Below are 18,574 nucleotides of genomic sequence, written 5' to 3' on the forward strand. Positions count from 1 at the left end.
TGTCCTCATCCAATACATGTATCAATCCAATGGCTCTCCTCACCAATAAAGTCTCCGGAAATACATGGCATTCTCGGCTTGGACATCCCAACATTAGACCTCTTCATACTTTGTTTCCATGTCTTTCTATTACAAATAAACAAGTGGATTTTTGTGAAAGTTGTGTTATGGGAAAGTCTTCTAAATTACCTTTTCAAAATCGTAGCTCTCATATTCCTATATTTCTTCACACTGATGTATGGGGGCCGGCTCCTATACCATCATTTGATGGCTATCGCTATTATCTAGTGATAATCGATGAATTTTCTCGATATATATGGCTATTCCATTTAGAACATAAATCCGATGTTATTACCATATTTCCAAAATTCATTGAGATGGTTGAAAAACAATTTAATACTACTGTCAAATGCATTCAAAGTGATGGTGGTGGAGAGTTTGTCAATCATAATTTAAAGAATTACTTTGCATTTCGTGGTATTGTTCAAAAATTTTCTCGTCCTGACACTCCCAAGTAAAACGGTCTAGTTGAACGGTGTCATCGCCATATAGTTGAGACTGCTCTTGTGCTCATGAAATACTCTTCAACTCCTACAAAATTTTGGTCTGCAGCCTTTAACACAACAGTTTTCCTTATTAATAGGTTGCCAACTTCAGTCCTTCATGGCACTACACCTTATCAAATAGTCTTTAAATCCCCTCCATCGTATGATTCACTACGATTCTTTGGTTGCATGTGTTATCCTCTTCTCACTCCTTTTCGTCGTACCAAACTTCAGTTTAGGTCCACTCCTAGTGTTTTTCTTGGATACACATTTTAGTATAAGGGGTATAAGTGCATGGATTTATATTTCTAGACATGTGGTTTTCAATGAGGAAAAATTCCTTTTTTTCTGAGCAGGTTCCTATCCCTCAGAAACCAAACTGGTTTACAAATTGTCCATTTCCCAAAGTTCTCATCCAAGGGCAATCGACTAAATCCTCGGCACCAACTATTGAACCCACAAGTCAAATTCTTGAGTCTGCTACATTGCCTACAAGAGCATCACCTCATGACTCCCTTGAACCTGATATACCACCTACTTTTGAACCTGGACTTGCACGCACCCATTCAATGATCACACGTACCCAAGATGGTACGAGAAGGCCAAAAACTTATTTTTCTACCCGACATCCAGTTCCAGTTTGTTTTGCCACTGATTTAGCAACCACACATGTGGAACCCAAAACTTTTAGACAAGCCGAAAGAGATCCAAAATGGCAACAGGCAATGCAGTCCAAGATTGATGCCCTCCATGAGAATAAAACTTGGAGTCTAGTACCTCCATCTTCAAACTTGAATTTAGTCACAAGCAAATGAGTTTTTAAGGTTAAAACAAAAGGTGATGGTTCTGTAGAACGCTACAAAGCCAGACTTGTAGCTTGAGGTTTTACACAGCTTCATGGTCTGGACTATGATGAAACATTTAGTCCTGTTGTTAGACTTGCCACTATCTGACTCATTATTCATTTGGCTTTATCTCAAGGGCGGCCTCTCAAACAACTCGACATTAGCAACACTTTTCTACATGGCGAGTTGCAAGAAACATTGTACTTAACTTAGCCATAAGGATTTGTCGATCCTCAACATCCCGAATATGTTTGTAAATTGCACAAGGCTTTGTATGGGCTTAAACAAGCCCCTCTTGTATGGTACCTCAAATTTAGCAATTATCTTATGCAATTGGGTTTTCAAAGGTGTCCATATGATAATTCATTATTTTTTTGGAATGATCAATCTAATGTCCTCATGCTCCTTATCTATGTGGATGATATAATCCTCACCGGAAGTTCCTCTTCTTCCATGGCTGCATTCATTCAAACTTTGTCACTTGCTTTCCACATGAAGGATCTCGGCAATTTACATTATTTTCGCTGGGTCCAACTGCATCGCACCAATGAGGATTTATTCTTACATCAGTCCAGATATCTTTTATCCCTATTACAGAGGTTCGGTCTAGATGGAGTAAAACCAGTGTCAACACCACTTGCTTCTGGACAAAAACTTTCGTTAGTTTCCATTACAAGTTTATTTTCCTTAGCTATTCACTTTTTCATTGTATATTGTAATCTGTAAAGTTTATATATATGGCAATTCACAAGCCTAGCTATCTGCGGGCATTTTTACAGAGTTTACAGTTTAGAGGATGATAATTGAAAGGATTATGAATTTATTTTTCTAACCAAATATAGATAAGAGCTTTCCTTCTTTAATGCTGAAAAATAGATGACATTATATTTAGTTAGTTTCTAGAGAAATCAAGAGAATATATTTAATGAAAAATATTTCATGTTAATTTGTCTTATTGGGATCGATGGATATGATTAATTAATCACAAAGATTGTTGCAATATTTATAAATGAAGCAAATCTCAACTTCGAGTAAGACCAATACTCTTCACTTTTTATTTCTTCTTTAAAACAGGGTTAGATTTTTGGGGATAGACTCATCATAGTCCAATTCCATTATAATAGAATGTTGACAAAATCCACATAGTGTTTTATAATCGAAGTGTCAAATCATAACTAACATGCAAGATTGATCAACTATAGAATATAAAAAGTGGCTATCCATTGAAAATACTTAGAAATAATTAGTCTAAGATACAATAATTGTCTTTTGATCGACACAATATACTGAACAAAAAAAGGACAAGTAATCCACTAAAAAATAAAAACAAAATGATCTTGAAGTACTAGCTTATTCAAATGATGTAGCTGTCTCCTGCTAGCTGGATCACTGGTAAATGAACAAATATTAGTTTTGAATAGTAAAACAACATTATTCAAAAGCATATTAAAAAATTAAACTATAAATTAAAATCAACTCATAATGATAAGCATCCACACAGCCAAAAGGGACAAATAAAAAGAGGGGACTAAAATAATTTTGCATAAGAGACGATGAACCATTAAATATACTTTGTACCTCATGAACTGACTTACTAAAACAACTTCGACATAAGAATATGTAAAAACTAATATTTCCTATATAATCTAAGGTTAATGAGATTTTTAACAAATAATTCAAGGGATGCAATTAGCCTCGTTGTTTTTAGAAAACATCTCATCTCATCTAATCATTACAACTTTCCCAACTTCCAATACAAAATAAAATAAACAATTCAACTTTTTCAAATTCTAAAATAAAAATAATATTAAAAAATATATTATAACAATATTTTATTCAACTTTTTAACTTTAATCTCAACTCATCTCATCTCATCTGCAAAAACAAACGAGACCTAAATTCTTCTATAACGTCATGCTAACATTTATATATTCATACTATAATATAATAACATAGCATATATATATATATATATATATTCATACTATATGTGGTGAAGTATATCACTACCTAATTTATGAATATGAATATAAAATAGAGGGAGAAGAGTTTTACCTTAAAGTTCAACTTTACAAAGTGAGCATACATAGAGCTGCTGCCACGTGTAGCCTATGCTAATATCATTCGAGCATTTGAAGTGAGACGCTTCATTATATACCGTATGTTTAGCATTGAATTGCAACACACCCCCCAAAATCCAACAATGAATCCGAGACTTGCAGCAACATAAAATCCTTTAGTTATAAATCCATCATCATCATCATCATTATCCTTTTTGTGACCCTGATTGTTAATGTAATTTGGATGAAGATCTTCTAGACACTTGTTTGGAAGTGGAGAGCCACATAGTTTAGGATTTCCCAAAAATGCAGAAGCATCGAGGCTCTGTATTTGAGTTCCTGTTGGGATTTTGCCTGATAAGTTGTTGGCGAACAAGTCCAATTGACTAAGAAAATTTAAGTTGGAAATGCTCATTGGGATTTCACCATAAAGTTGGTTTCTAGATAAATCAAGAGACTCCAACTTTCTCAACAAACCGATCTTCGGAGTGATTAATCCAGATAAGTTGTTTCTTGATAAATTCAAGGCAACTAGTTCTGTAAGACTAGTAATTCCTTCTGGAATCTCTCCATGTAATTTGTTATTTGAAAGATCAATCATCTTCACAAGTCTCAAGGAATTTTTGAACACAAACTCTCTTCCTTTCCATACCAAGGATGCAGAGTCTGCATAAGAATATCTTTTTCCATTATCCGTGTATATGGCAGAAATTGTACTCTCTGTACGAGACATTGCGGTCAAATTGTAGATACATTCTGGAATAGTTCCCTCGATCTTGTTCAAAGAAAGGTCCAAGATTTGAATATGTGATTGACATAGGCTTAAAGGCAACCTTCCATAAAGCTGATTAGATCGTAGGTTAAGAATAACCAAATTTGGTAGACTATTACCAATCCATGGAGGTACCATTCCGGCCAAGTTATTTGCTTCCAAGTCAATGGTTATCAACTCGCTACAATTCTGAAGGGACATTGACATTCCAACAAATCTATTGTTGCTTAAATGCAAAAGTTGAATCAAGACTAGGGAGCCCATTGAGTCTGGTATTTTCCCAGAGAAATTGTTGTTGGCCAAATTAAGAACAACCAAGTCACGCATATACGTCCAGCAATCTGGAAGCTCTCCAGACAATGTATTGTAAGAGAGGTTTAAAGAATCCAATAACATTGGAGTATTGAGTTTACATAGAAAGGAAATTGGGCCTGAAAACCTATTATCTGATAGGTCTAGTGTTAACACATTCGATGGAAAAGGAGGTATTGACCCATCAAAACGGTTGGAGCTTAAATCTATACTAGCAAAGTCACCAAGTCTGGATGATGACCAGTCTGGCAAGTTCCCATGCAACTGATTGTTAGACATACCTAAATTGATTAACATGGGAGGGAAGTCCCAAAACCAAGCAAGGATAATGTGAGAAATTCCAGCATTAGAAATATCAAGCAGATAATAGTTCTTTTGACTTTGAAGCCACTTCGGGAAAGCTAATCCCAATTTGCAATATCTCAAAGAAATAACATTCAGTTGGAATGGGGGAACCCAATCGTGGCTGAATCTCAAAATCAAGGGGTTGGAATGTAAATATAACGCTTTCAGTTTGAAGAGATTTGAAAAATGGGCTTCAGTGATCACTCCTGCAAGGGAATTCTGAGCAACATCCAACGTCTGAAGATTGGATAGGTTTCTAATACTCTCGGGCAATGACCCCGTGAACGTATTGTTTCTTATTTGAAACTTCTGCAAGGAGTCCACCAAGCAACCCGACACATTACTCATAAATTCGTAAAGACTTCCACTGAGATTGTTATCCGAAAGAGTCAATGACTCTAAGCCGCATAAATTCCAAAAAGATTTTGGAATGCCACCAACAAGTTGATTTCCAGCAAGATTTAGTGTTCGAAGAGAATTTAGGCTACCAAAAGCATTCGGAATGGAGCATTGTAAGTCGTTGATATAACTGAGGTCCAGATCAACAAGGCTTGTAGTGGCGTTGAACAACCAATGAAATACTGAGCTGGTGAGATAATTGTAAGAAAGATCTAGAAATAGAAGTTGTGATGAGGAATTAGCATTGATGGAAAGAAACTGAGGAGTCGTTGTGGAGATCAAACTGCAATGACTTAGACTCAAGTATATCAAAGACTGGAGCATCATAACCTTATTGGGCCAATTGAGTACCTGGCTGAGGTTAACACCGCTTAGGTCCAAGTATTGTAAAGATGATAAATGAGTTAACCAATCAAGATTATGTGTCTCCGTCAAATCATGATTGTAAGAAAGATCTAGAAATAGAAGTTGTGATGAGGAATTAGCATTGATGGAAAGAAACTGAGGAGTCGTTGTGGAGATCAAACTGCAATGACTTAGACTCAAGTATATCAAAGACTGGAGCATCATAACCTTATTGGGCCAATTGAGTACCTGGCTGAGGTTAACACCGCTTAGGTCCAAGTATTGTAAAGATGATAAATGAGTTAACCAATCAAGATTATGTGTCTCCGTCAAATCATGATTGTAAGAAAGATCTAGAAATAGAAGTTGTGATGAGGAATTAGCATTGATGGAAAGAAACTGAGGAGTCGTTGTGGAGATCAAACTGCAATGACTTAGACTCAAGTATATCAAAGACTGGAGCATCATAACCTTATTGGGCCAATTGAGTACCTGGCTGAGGTTAACACCGCTTAGGTCCAAGTATTGTAAAGATGATAAATGAGTTAACCAATCAAGATTATGTGTCTCCGTCAAATCATGATTGTAAGAAAGATCTAGAAATTGAAGTTGGGATGAGGAATTAGCATTGATGGAAAGAAATTGAGGAGTCATTGTGGAGATCAGACTGCAATCACTTAGACGCAAGTGTGTTAAAGAAGGGAGCATCATAACCTTATTGGGCCAATTGACTACCTGGCTGAGGTTAACACTGCTTAGGCCCAAGTATGTTAAGGATGGAAGATGAATTAACCAATCAAGGTTATATGCCTCCGCCAGATCATAATTCCATCTGAGATCAAGAGAAATCAATCTCGAGAGATTTCCTAACTGTTGTGGAATGGTTCCAGCTATAAAGGTATATGAAAGATAGAGATGTTGTAATTTAGTGAGTGAGCCAATAAAATTTGGGAAGGGTTTCCCGGAAAAGTTATTCAAACTTAAGTCCAGGTAAGTCAAATATTGCAATCCAAGTAATGAAGAGCTTATCTCACCTGCTAGATGTTTAGTTGCAGGTTCAACATACCACCAATATTCTGCCCGGAGATCAAGCGTAACAACATGACCTGTTCGGTTGCTGCATTGAATTCCTTCCCACTTACAACAATCCTCATGATCACTGTTCCAAGAAGACAGCCAATTGGAAGGATCAACAAAGTGTTGTTTGAATTGGAGGAGTGCTTGTCGTTCTTCCTCTATGCATCTGACTTTAGAATCACGCAAATCAAAACTGAATGCAAGTTTTGTTGCATTACAAGATAAGAGTCCAAGTAGGAGAAGCAGAAATTGGAGATAAGAAGGTCTCATTGTTTTACTCTCTATTTGGAACACTGACAAGAGATATTGTATCTTAATGCAAGTACTCTTGGTTTTGATATCCCAAAGAGAACTAATCGATTTATATTTATACTAGTTTTATGAATGTAGGTCGAGATAGATTTTCCCAGGAACATAAATAAAGTAGTTTGAAACCGTGTGGGGCATGAACTCCTTGGACCTACTAACATGATATGGCTAACAATTATTAAAGGAGTATAACTACTTTTCAGTCTCATTCACATATATGCAGCAATATATATGTAACAACTCTTTATAAGGAGTCGTCATTGTGCGTAACATAAGATCAATAATTAGTTGGAATAATTCTGTTATTATTCTGTTAATTCTGTTATTAAGTTCCTATTCTAGTATAAATACGACATCATGATCAGGCAAATTCAAACTGAGCCCAGTTTTTGTTGCCATACATAAGAGTCCAGGTACGTAGTAAAAGAAAACATGTGACTAATCTGAAGGCTACTGATATAGGTTTTGATATCCCAATTAAGTACTAGAACTATTGATGTATTAGGTTTGTTTAATTTCTATGTACTGTCTGGGTTTTGCCGTACGTTAGTAATTATATATGAAACTACATGTGGTGTGAAAACGAGTGGAGCCTCAATATAAAAAGTAGTTTGAAACCGTCATGTGGGGGCATGCGTGAACAATATGAAAGTAATTTGAAACCGAGCTTCACAAGCGTCCATGCATGAGTAGTTGATGATAATTTATGTCTTGAATTCGATTCTAGGACCTACATGATATGGCTAACAAACCACTAAAAAACATATATATATATATAGTTGCAATCGTGGATACGTAAATATTATATAATTATTTTAAAAAAAATAAATAAATATCAGACTCATATGAAAATAAATTAATTTTTTAATAATAAATCAGACTACAATTTCACGCAAAGTTCACTCAAATTTGATTGGATTGATCAAGTCAATTTGTCGTGTAACATAAGTCAATTATTTGGAATAAGTGGTAGGGGAAACTATTTCACACCGATGTCATGGCTTTCAATTTTCAAATTAACTTTTAGGAAAAGTCTTTTTAAAGGCGTTTTTGCGCACCGAAGTGCACCGATAAATTGACATGGAGTTTTCTTTAATAAAACGGTTCGTTTCATTTCACTTCTCCACGTTTCTTCTCCTCTTTCTCTCTCTCTCCATACTCTAATTTGAATGCCTTGATTGAAGAGCTGAGCTCGTATGCCATTGCTGGCGGTGAAGCTACCAAGACCCAGCTCAAACTCCTTTCAGGCAGCCAGTCAACCCAGTTGGTGTGAAGAAGACGGAAATGCTTTCCTTTCACGAGACAGATGTCCCTATCTTGCAAAAGTTCCTATTTTTTGTCAAATCTCGACTCTTAAAGCCTATAAATCAACCCCCAAGAGACCATAAAAGACCTTAGTATAATCCCTTTCCCAACCTTACCGATCTGCTTGTCCTATTACAAATCCCTTCCCCAAGTAGACCATAAAAGACATGCAGAATAATTCCTGGAAGCATACCGATTTGAGAGAAAGAGTATGGCAGCGTTAACAGAACCTTGGGCAACTTGTAAAACCAAAACCAAAACCCAATATCAGTAAAATCTTTCCCAAATAAAATTGATTGAAAAAATATTTTTATGAATCCAACTTATGACTTGAATTTTTTTATTTTTTGCCTGGTTGGATGCAGTGTGGCTGAACCATGCATCATAGATAGACCCACCATGCTAGAGAAAAACCCCACTCATCTGCCTCATCTTCCTCTCTGTCATCACGTTAAGTCAAATTGAAGCTCAAGACCATGACCTCATCTGCTTGTTTATGAGGTAACATTTCTTACAGATGAAAGTGGGAATCGATCACGCTTAGTCAAGTTTTCATTTTTGTTTTCTTCATTTTTCCAAGATAAGTGTGTCGGTAGCTTTCCTTTCGTGTATCGTGTATCGTGTATCGTGTTTTGCTCATTTTCTCTTTTTTTTTTTAATACAACTGACAACAGTTTTAAAATATTAATTGGTATGCGGTTTGGTGCACCAATCCGCTTGTACCTAGCATAATTATAACTTTTGATAATTATTTCATAAATTTAATGTAATTTTTAGAAAATATTATATTTTAAATTTAAAAAATAATATTTACAGTCATTGACTACATAACATTGCACACTTATTTTTTTAAAAAGAAATATAAGATATACATAAAAAAATTAACTTTTTAATAATAGACTGCCTTCTTTTTAAAAAAGAATGCATTATAACTGCACAACTTATTACTATATATAGCATTAATCTTTAAATTTATATAAGTTATAATATTTTGTTAAAGGCTGTGTAAAAGTCATATAAGTAATAATGTATTTATCATTTCGAATTTCCCAATTAACCTTGTAATAAACGATTACGCATACATTTATAACTAATTTGTCTTGGAATTTGAAGTGGGGTTCTTAAATTCCCTCGTCTTAATTGTCTCCAAAAATTAGATTTTGAGCCATTTTTTGGGAGACAACTGATGAGGGGCATGCAAATGGCCGGGGTTGTAGTCTCTCTTATAGCAAGAGTGATTATTTAGTTAGGAGGTTCATTTTTCCAGCTTGGATTTCTCCAATCTAATCAGTTATGCATTGCATTGAAAATCAAACACTTTTCCTGATACTTTCTTTTAGATCAAAGTAGTTAATATTGTGCGTTCGATCAAATAAATTTCTTAATAATGACCTGTTAATGACTGTACTTACATCTATAATAATAAATATAAAATAAATATAAAAATATAAATAAAAAAAATAGAAATTTACTTTGATACAGAACATACGTCAAGGGTCGAGTTGTTGGAAAATACTTGTGTTCATATACAGCCTCAATTGGTAGTTGTGAGCAATGTATGAAGTCACGATGGAAATTATTAAACTCTTAGAAAGTTGTGCGAATTTGATGGGGGACCCAAGAAAAGTCATCAATCTAAAAAGAAAGTTGAAAGCACTGTCTTGGGAGGAATTATCTTTAGCCCGTGAAAAGCTCGTCCCAAATAAAGGCCAGTCATTCTAAAAAGAAAGTAGAAACCACTGTCGCGGGGACTCAACAAAGGAACGTTAGGTGAGTTATAAATTAGAGAAAATATAGGTACAGATTTTGTAAATATCGTATAATTATTTTAAAATAAATAAATAAATATAATATTTATATAAAAAATTAATAATTTTTTAATAATAAATTTTATTTTTTTTAAAATGATTACATAACGTTTATATATTTTACGACTCTATATAATATTACTCTATAAATTAATAGGCATGCAAATAAATTTATTCTAAAGATATTATCAAACCAACCCGACTAGTACACGTGTGGGATATCAAAACCAAAAGTAGCACGAAGCTGAACGAGAGAAATAACTCTTGAACTCCCTGGAATATATATATTATTCCTAGCTAGGCATCCTGTAAGAATTATTTATCTGGCTTTACCAAAATGTACTTATGTTTTCATTTTAAATATATAAGACTATTTGGTACAAAATATCTCGAAATTATATGAAATTTACAGAAAATAAAAACTATATACAAACTTTGGTTTTTCTTTCGGTTCTAGGCCGTGGAGTTTGAATAGTGAGATGAGATGAAATGAGATAGTTTTAGATAAAAGTTGAATAAAATATTGTTAGAATATTTTTTTTAATATTATTATTATTATTTTGGGATTTGAAAAAGATTAATTCTTTATTGTATTTTCTGTGAAAATTTGTGAAAGTTATAATACTGAAATAAATTAACTTTTAACTTACTATCAGTTTAATGTGTATGGGTGATAAGTAAATAAACTACAGTGTGTATATGTATGTTATCATATGTGTCATGCCAAGTCATTACATATTTTTCTATTACACAGAATTTATTCTATTAAGAATTATTCATCTGTTACACAAGATATCATGTCATGTATTGCTATACATTGCAAGAATGTCATGTTAAGTTAAGTATGTCATTTATTAAATGTATGTCATGTCATGTAATATTCATTGTTGCAAATATGTCATGTTAAATATGTCGTTTGTTACATGTTATGTCATGTTACAAAATATTTCTATCTCAAGTAAGTCATATCTTTTGAGTTACATTCAAGTCATATTGTGTTACTTTAGGGCTTTTGTCCTTTCATATTCCAGTCATGTTTCGTTCTCGAATACAATTTGTGCATTTCGAGAATAGTCATGTCGAGTTATTCATGTCAATCACGACATTAAGTGATAGGATGAGGTAATATCCTAATGAAATTCCTTTGTTTACATTAGAGTGTCTAAATATGTGTGAAATTTTCAAAATTAACGAAATACTGTCAAAGGGTAGCGGGCGAGGCCTAACTAGCTGGCCACCGGCCACCGGAGAGCGCTAGACACTAACGCTGATGGAGTTACATTTCAGTTCTCATGGGGTCCACAATGAGTGTGGCACACGAGGTATGGGGTCCACAGTAAGTGTGGCACATACAACACACTCACAGCTGGTGCAATTACCTATGTTATGGTGCAGTAATCGGCAATGACACATGGTTTTAGGGGACCCATGTAGCACCCAAGAAGTTGAGTTTAAGCAGTTAAAGAACAAGATTCTAAATTCATGTTAAGTCAAGTTTCAGATCAAGTTCATGTCAAATTAAGTCTTAGTTTAAGTCCAGTTCGGTTTAAGCAAGTCCAGTTTAGTTCACGCTTCAGTTTAAGTTATGTTAGTTATGTTATGTTGTATGTCAAGTTATGATATGATTACTTATGACTTTAATTATGCATTCATGTTTTTATTTTCATTCATGCATCATTAACATGTATAGAGGTTTTCTGTTAATTTGTTGATATTTGTAATCAAATCTCACTGTAGTAATCTCAACTACCATTTTTCCTTGAATGATAGATCTTGTTATAGGACCCGAAGGAGAATCGGGATTCAACCAAAGAGAACTGAGATTCGACCAACTAGACATAGTCGACTAAGCGACAGTGCAGTGTCAATGTTAATATAGTAGTTAACTTAAATTACTACTTATACTATGGAGTTGCACCTCCAATACTCTTTTGATTATAGCCATTTAGGACTAACGTTATGATCTCAGTTATTTAGTATGTCCTTTTGTATGAAGTAGGTTTTAAGTATTTGAGATCTTTTCAGTTTGGTGCATAGTATTGCTCAAGAAAAAAATTTATCCGCTGCGAATATTGCATAATATTAGATGTATGTTAAGAACATTGAATCATATATGTCATAAACAGGGGCAGGTAACCTTATGTTGCATATCTCAACGCTTCAAATGTCCGTCCGATCCCAAGCAGAATTTGGGGGTGTCATAATAAGGCACATTTTGCATCTCTTCCTTCTCTTTCTCACTTGTAGGACTCTACTTTGAACTGAGCTTCAAATGACCTGCAAGTGGAGACCTCACTGATTTTGCCTTGCCCATGTTGAACTTCTCTAGTACCTTCTCGATACAACTCTCTTAAGATAGTCACAACTTTGAATTCTTTTTGTCACAAGAGATCTTCATATCTAGAATCTATTTTGACCCTCCCAAGTCTTTAATAGCAAAATAATTACTTAATTCTCTTTTCAATTTGTCAATCTTTTTAGAATCATGACCAATTGTCAACATGACATCCATATATAGCAAGAGAATAATAAGATATCTATCAGGAAACTTTTTAACAAACACACAATGATCAGAAGTAGTATCATACTCGTGCTCAACCATAAAGGAATTATATTTCTTGTACCATTGTCTACGTCCCTGCTTGAGTTCATATAAACTCTTCTTTAGTTGACACACAGGATGCTCTTTGCCTTCTACTGTGAACCTCTCAGGTTGCTTGATATACATTTCCACCTCCAAGTCGTCATAGACGAAAGCAGTTTTTCACATCAAGCTTTTCAATTTCTAAGTTTTTATTGGCAACCAAGCCCAAGGCAACTCTAATAGAAGACATTTTTTTATCAAGAACGAAAAAAATTTCTTCAAAATCAATGACTTTCTCCTGACTAAACCCCTTCACAACCAAACACGGTTTGTACCTTAGTTGTGAGCTATTTGACTCAATCTTCAATCTGAACACCCATTTATTTTTCAATGCTTTGTTATCCTTTACTAGTTCTACCAACATATAGGTATATCTCTCACGCAAGGACTTTATCTCTTCTCGCATGGCTCTCAACCACTCGCTTTTTCTGATCATGCTGCATAATCTCTTGATAACATTTTGGCTCTTCCCCATTTGAAAGCAAAACATACTCAACAACACAAAATCTGGTGGAAGGCTAACGCTCTTTAGTAGATCTTCTTAACTGGTTTTTTGTAGCTAGTTCTGAAGGAGGTTGCTTTGCTTATTGTTTTGGTCTCCTATCATCAATTTCAAGTTCACCACTTTCAACAGTATCAACATTTTCTTCCAATACATCTCCCCCATGCTTATCATACATCATAGAAGAAGGAAAAAATGAATCCATACCAATAGACTCTTCATTGAAAGACTGAGGCTTTTGACTCTGATTCACATCTTCAATAGTTTGGTCTTCAAAGAAAATAACATCTCCGCTTCTCTGAATTTTCTTCTTAATTGGATCCCACAATCTGTAACCAAATTCTTCATGTGCATAACCCAGGAAGATGCACTACATGAATTTGTTATCAAGCTTGGATCTCTCATTTTTGGGAACATGAACAAAAGCCTTGCAACTAAACACCCTCAAATGCTAAAAAGAAATATCTTTCCCTATCCAAACCCTTTCAGGAATGTCACCATCCAAATCAACTAAAGGAGAAATGTTGACCAAATCAACTGTTGTGCTCATTACCTCACCCTAAAAGAAATTAGGCAATTTTGCATGAGAGAGTATAAACATGATTCCATCATAAATTGTCTTGTTCATTCTCTCTACTGCACCATTTTGATGTGGAGTCTTAGAAATTGTTTTCTCAAGCCTGATGCCATGACTTCTGCAGTACTTTTCAAATGGTCTTATGTATTCACCACCATTATATGCTCGAACACATTTTAAATGTTTTCGAGTTTCCCTTTCAACTTTCACATGGAAGGCCTTGAACACATCTAGCACTTGGTTTTTAGTTTTCAGTGGAAAGACTCATACTTTTCTAGAGTGATCATCAATAAAAGTAATATAATAAAGTACACCATCGAGACTTTGGGCATTCATAGTGCAAATATCACCCTTTCTAGATGGAGAAGATTTATGAAAAGAAATTCTTAGTTACTTTCCCATAAGACAATGACTACTGGGTATTAGTTGGGTACCTTTGATATTGGATAGGAGCCGCTTCTTTGCAAGAATCTGAAGTCCCTTCTCATTAATGCGACCAAGTCTCTTCTGCCATAGTTTAGTGGTGATTTCATTCTCAGCTGCAATAACATCTCCATTGATCAACATTGCATCTGTCTTGTAGAGAATGTTAATCTTCTTCCCCAACTAGAATAAGAGAACCACCCTTATTAAATTTTCACTTTCCATCTCCAAGGTGATTATGGTAGCCTTCATCAAATAATTTTCCAATTAAAATCATATTAAAGCACATATTAGGAACATGTTTGACATCTTCAAGAAGCAATTGAGCCCAATGCTATCTTTCAATTACACATCTCCTATGCCCACAATTTGACACTTTGCTTAATTTCTCATCAAAACTTCATATGATGGCAGCAAAACATGTTGTTCTTCCTCACCACTTTGAAGCTCGCATAGATTTTGGAAGATGACTTGAAGGCGATTGTTGATCCTACTCTAGAAGAAAGTGCGAAGTTGAAGAAGAAACAAAGGAAGAGGAAAGAGGACGATTTTTGATGCAAAGGCCAGATCCTCAACACGTTGTCCAATTCAATACATGATGTTTATCGATTTGCTCCTTCCTATTGACTTGTCATGATTGTTATCACCATGAGGTCTTCTGCTTTTACTCCTCCCTCGCTTTTCTATACCAAGTGCCTCTGAGTCAGAATAAATACCATGTTCTCTCCTTCTCACCTCTTCATTGAACATGTTGTGTTTCACCATACCCATGGTCATCACACTATTGGGAGCTAAATTACTGAGACACAAATAAATTTTCTCAGCTCTTTAGGAAGAACTTAACACAAGTAAAGCTTGAACGTCACCTTCCAAGACAAGATCATGGTAGACAACTCATTCAACAATTCTTGAAAATTATTCTGATGCTCTATAAGATTTTGTTCATCCCTTTACTTTAAATTCACAGGCCTTATTATCATAAAGGATTTGTTTCGTGCAATCTTTCGCTAATAAAAACTTTCTAATTTCATTAAAAGACTGTAAGTATCTACTTCTTTGGCTACATGATGGAAGACATTTGATAAACCCATTGCCTGATATGACCGACAACTTTCCTATTCAATTTCTTTTATTCATCATTAGTTTTCTTTTTTGGTTTAACAATAGTCAAATCAATAGGTTCAAATAACTCTTTGCAATACAAAACATCTTCTATCCTTGTCTTCCAAATTGAGTAATTGGAAGAAGTGGGTTTAATCATGCTACCAGACGAATCCTCCATTTAATCCATATAGATATTAGCAAAATAATCAACCAAGCTCTGATAACACTTTCTACCATTCTTTGTGCAAATCAAATTGGCAATCTAGTAAAATCATAGGAGAACCATCCAAAAAAATTACGGGACCTAGTTTGGTTAAAATTTTCACCATCAACAATAATAGGCTTACAAATTGTTTTCTCTAGAGCAATCTCTAGAGACTACCAGTACATCAAGAATATCTATATTCTTGGTTCAACACATAATCATCATGATACAAGTGGATATTAACCAGTGCAACAAGAATATCTCAACAAGTGGGTATTTGTAGTAAACAAGTAGAGAGGAATTTCAACTATTAGGGCCTGGTTTTGGTTTGGACTTGTGCTTGAAAACTCTGTTATTAGCTGTTGTTATTAGAACTAGCCCAAGGCCCAAGTTGCTTGCTTGTGTGAGGGATGCCTGAAAGGTATATGTACTGAGAAAGAATATGGGAGGGGCATTTGGAATCTTGTTTACAGTTAGGATTTTTCTTAGGAGGAAGTAACCTCGAATACCCATTGTAATCCAGCTACTTTTCAATCTATGATATTACAGTTATTTTCATTCTAGTATTCTGTTTATTATAATTACTCAATTTTTTCAATAAATTTGTAACAAGTGATATCTAGAGCCACCGATTCTCATGGTTGAGTTGAGTAATGCCGAAGTACAAGTTTGTTTTCAGAATTATCATGGTGCCCTCTACGATGAAATATTTAGAGAGTCTAGAGAAATGGTTCTCACGGTAAAATATGTGGATGGTAAAAATTTGAAGATCTTGGTATAACCCTCCTACATCATTTATTACGTCACTATAAAAAAACTGTTTATTTGTGGCCAGTTAATTCTAGCGAAATGATTATTTACGATCAAAATGAGTCTGTTTTGGTCACAAATGGTGTTTTTGTCGTAATTAAATGGCTACAAAAAATCTGTTTTTTTGTAGTGCATGAAGCTGAATATTGAATATGCTTACGGGAGAGGGATCTATCCATTGGAGCAACACAAATTAGGTTAAGAGAGAAGGGTATTTGAAGATGAATATCTCTTTATGGATATGAGGAGTGATGCCTATGATCCCAAAAAATTAAAAGAAAAGACAGAAACAGCTACAGATTCAACAGAGAGTAGCGGATTCTACGGAAGGAAAAGAAAAATCTGTAGTTGTAGAAGAGATCCCAAAGAAAAATGGTGATGGTGAAATCTCAGAGTCTTCGAAGGAACTGGTGGATTTATCTTCAGTCTCTAAGGTCGCTGGCTCTGATCACAGTAGAGAAACCTTAGAAGGCTTCTTGAGGGCGACGAATCTGGCTCATTTAGCTTCATTAGAATCACGATTTTTTCTGACCTTACTCCATTTTTCACAGTCACAGCTAAAATGGACGACCCACGACACAGGTTGGGAACCTTTGATCCAGGGGGTTCGAAGCTTAGCGATGTGGAATCAGAGAGTGCAGATGAGAACAATAGTAAAAGTGAGGAAAAGGAGGATGGTGGTGGTTCAAGGAAGTGGTGGAGGGTTTCGGAAGAAAGCTTCACTCAATCTCTATTTGTGTGTTTGTTTGGTGAATATTGGGTATGTTTGGCCATGGTTGAGCTCTTGTCAAGTAAACCTTCAAGTAAATCCATATCGCCACTTGTACTTCTTGACTTGGACGAAACTCTGGTGTGTGCATATGAAACTTCCAGCTTGCCTGCCATTTTTCGTGATCAAGCAATAGGGCAGGGTTGAAGTGGTTCAAGATCCAATGTGTATCCTAAGCCAAGGCTTTTGAAGGGAAAGAGAAGTTCAAATATGTGGCAGTGTTTGTACGTCATGGCTTGCAAGAGTTTTTAGAACAGATTAGCGAATTTGTGAATCTTGTTCTATTCACGGCTGGTCTTGAAGATTATGCTAGACCACTTGTAGACAAAATAGATACAGGGAACAGATTTTGCCTTCATCTCTATCGGCCTTCAACAAGTAGAACGGAATATCAAGAACATGTGAAGGAATCTCTTTCAAATGTTGGTGATAAATTGGATGAAGGGGTGAATAATGCACCTCAACTGCTTGATACATTGCCACTTAGGGGTGTTTTGTGGTATGGGACATTTCTCAGAGTTGGAACCAGGAACTGTGCTCACATTGTCTTTAAACATATTTACATTGAGGATTATTCTGTAGTACTTTTGCCTCTACAGCTCCTTCAATTACCATTTCATTGGCCTTTTGATAGAGGAAAATAACTAGACTATTGGATGGATGGTCTTGTGCTACTGCCTTTTGAGTCAACTTGTATTTTGAAGGATAAAGATATAGTTTTTGTGAAAAGGATAGGAGATTCAGTGGTTGATACCATCTAGGCAGGTGAAGGATTGGACTCTCTCGAGGTAGATGAGAATGTGGAGGTAGATGACTGCAGAGACCAGATCAATATCTTGTCTTATGATGTAGAGTTCATCCCAAAGTTGGGGGCTGATCTTGTTGCCATTAAAGATCAACAAGATCAATTCGAGCAATTCTTACAAGAGAGCAATAAACTGTTACATGCGCTGAGTTTGTTGGTCGAGAACAAAGTTGTTTTAGAGAAGGATCGGCCCGAGACTCCAACAGCCACACGTGGTGTCTCTGAAGCAAGGAGGGAAATTCAGGGTCTGTTTGATAAAGCTTCAGATTCAGGCAATGAAGTTTTGAAGTTGCTTGACGTCGGAATATTCCATTATCATGTTCAAGTTGCCATTAACCAAGCTTCATGCAAAGTTTTGCACGCGATAACTCCGTCTTTGCCACGAAGAAGCGTGGAAAACTTCTCACAGTTGATTGAGAAGAATATTAGTTTTGATCATCGAGATATGTGCTTCAGTTTTGAGAATACTTCGTTTGTTTTGGAGAAGCCGTGCATGTGGAAGGCAGTTCATGGGAAGAAGTGCAGTGAGCTGAAACTTTTGAATAAAAAAGGGCACCGAGGCTTCTAAAGTTGACTCAGTTCAATCTTTGATTTGGAGTTTATCTATCAATAT

General features: G+C 35.3%; 2 protein-coding genes across 4 annotated transcripts in view; both read right to left on the reverse strand.

The window, feature by feature from the left end:
- Positions 1-6,793, reverse strand: part of LOC121253871 (receptor-like protein EIX2) — a 79,697-nt gene extending 72,904 nt beyond the window's left edge. Inside the window, exons 1-3 of one of the 3 annotated variants that reach the window (XR_005938513.1) lie at positions 6,658-6,786; positions 3,446-3,789; positions 2,517-2,779 (exon numbers count right to left, since the gene is read on the reverse strand). The gene's annotated coding sequence lies outside the window, so the exon portion shown is untranslated. Of the gene's footprint in view, positions 1-2,516; positions 2,780-3,445; positions 3,790-6,657 lie in introns of those variants that run through there. The other 2 variants (XR_005938514.1, XM_041153800.1) reach the window with 2 other exon arrangements.
- On the reverse strand, positions 3,500-6,970 carry LOC121255206 (receptor-like protein EIX1). The gene is made up of 2 exons (XM_041155485.1): positions 5,436-6,970; positions 3,500-5,363 (listed from the first exon to the last, which is right to left on the reverse strand). The coding sequence occupies exons 1-2, from the start codon at positions 6,968-6,970 to the stop codon at positions 3,500-3,502; spliced, it is 3,399 nt and encodes a 1,132-aa protein (XP_041011419.1).
- Positions 6,971-18,574: the final 11,604 nt, after the last annotated feature.

Source organism: Juglans microcarpa x Juglans regia, chromosome 3D, assembly GCF_004785595.1.
Source record: "Juglans microcarpa x Juglans regia isolate MS1-56 chromosome 3D, Jm3101_v1.0, whole genome shotgun sequence".
Classification (NCBI taxonomy): Eukaryota; Viridiplantae; Streptophyta; class Magnoliopsida; order Fagales; family Juglandaceae; genus Juglans; species Juglans microcarpa x Juglans regia.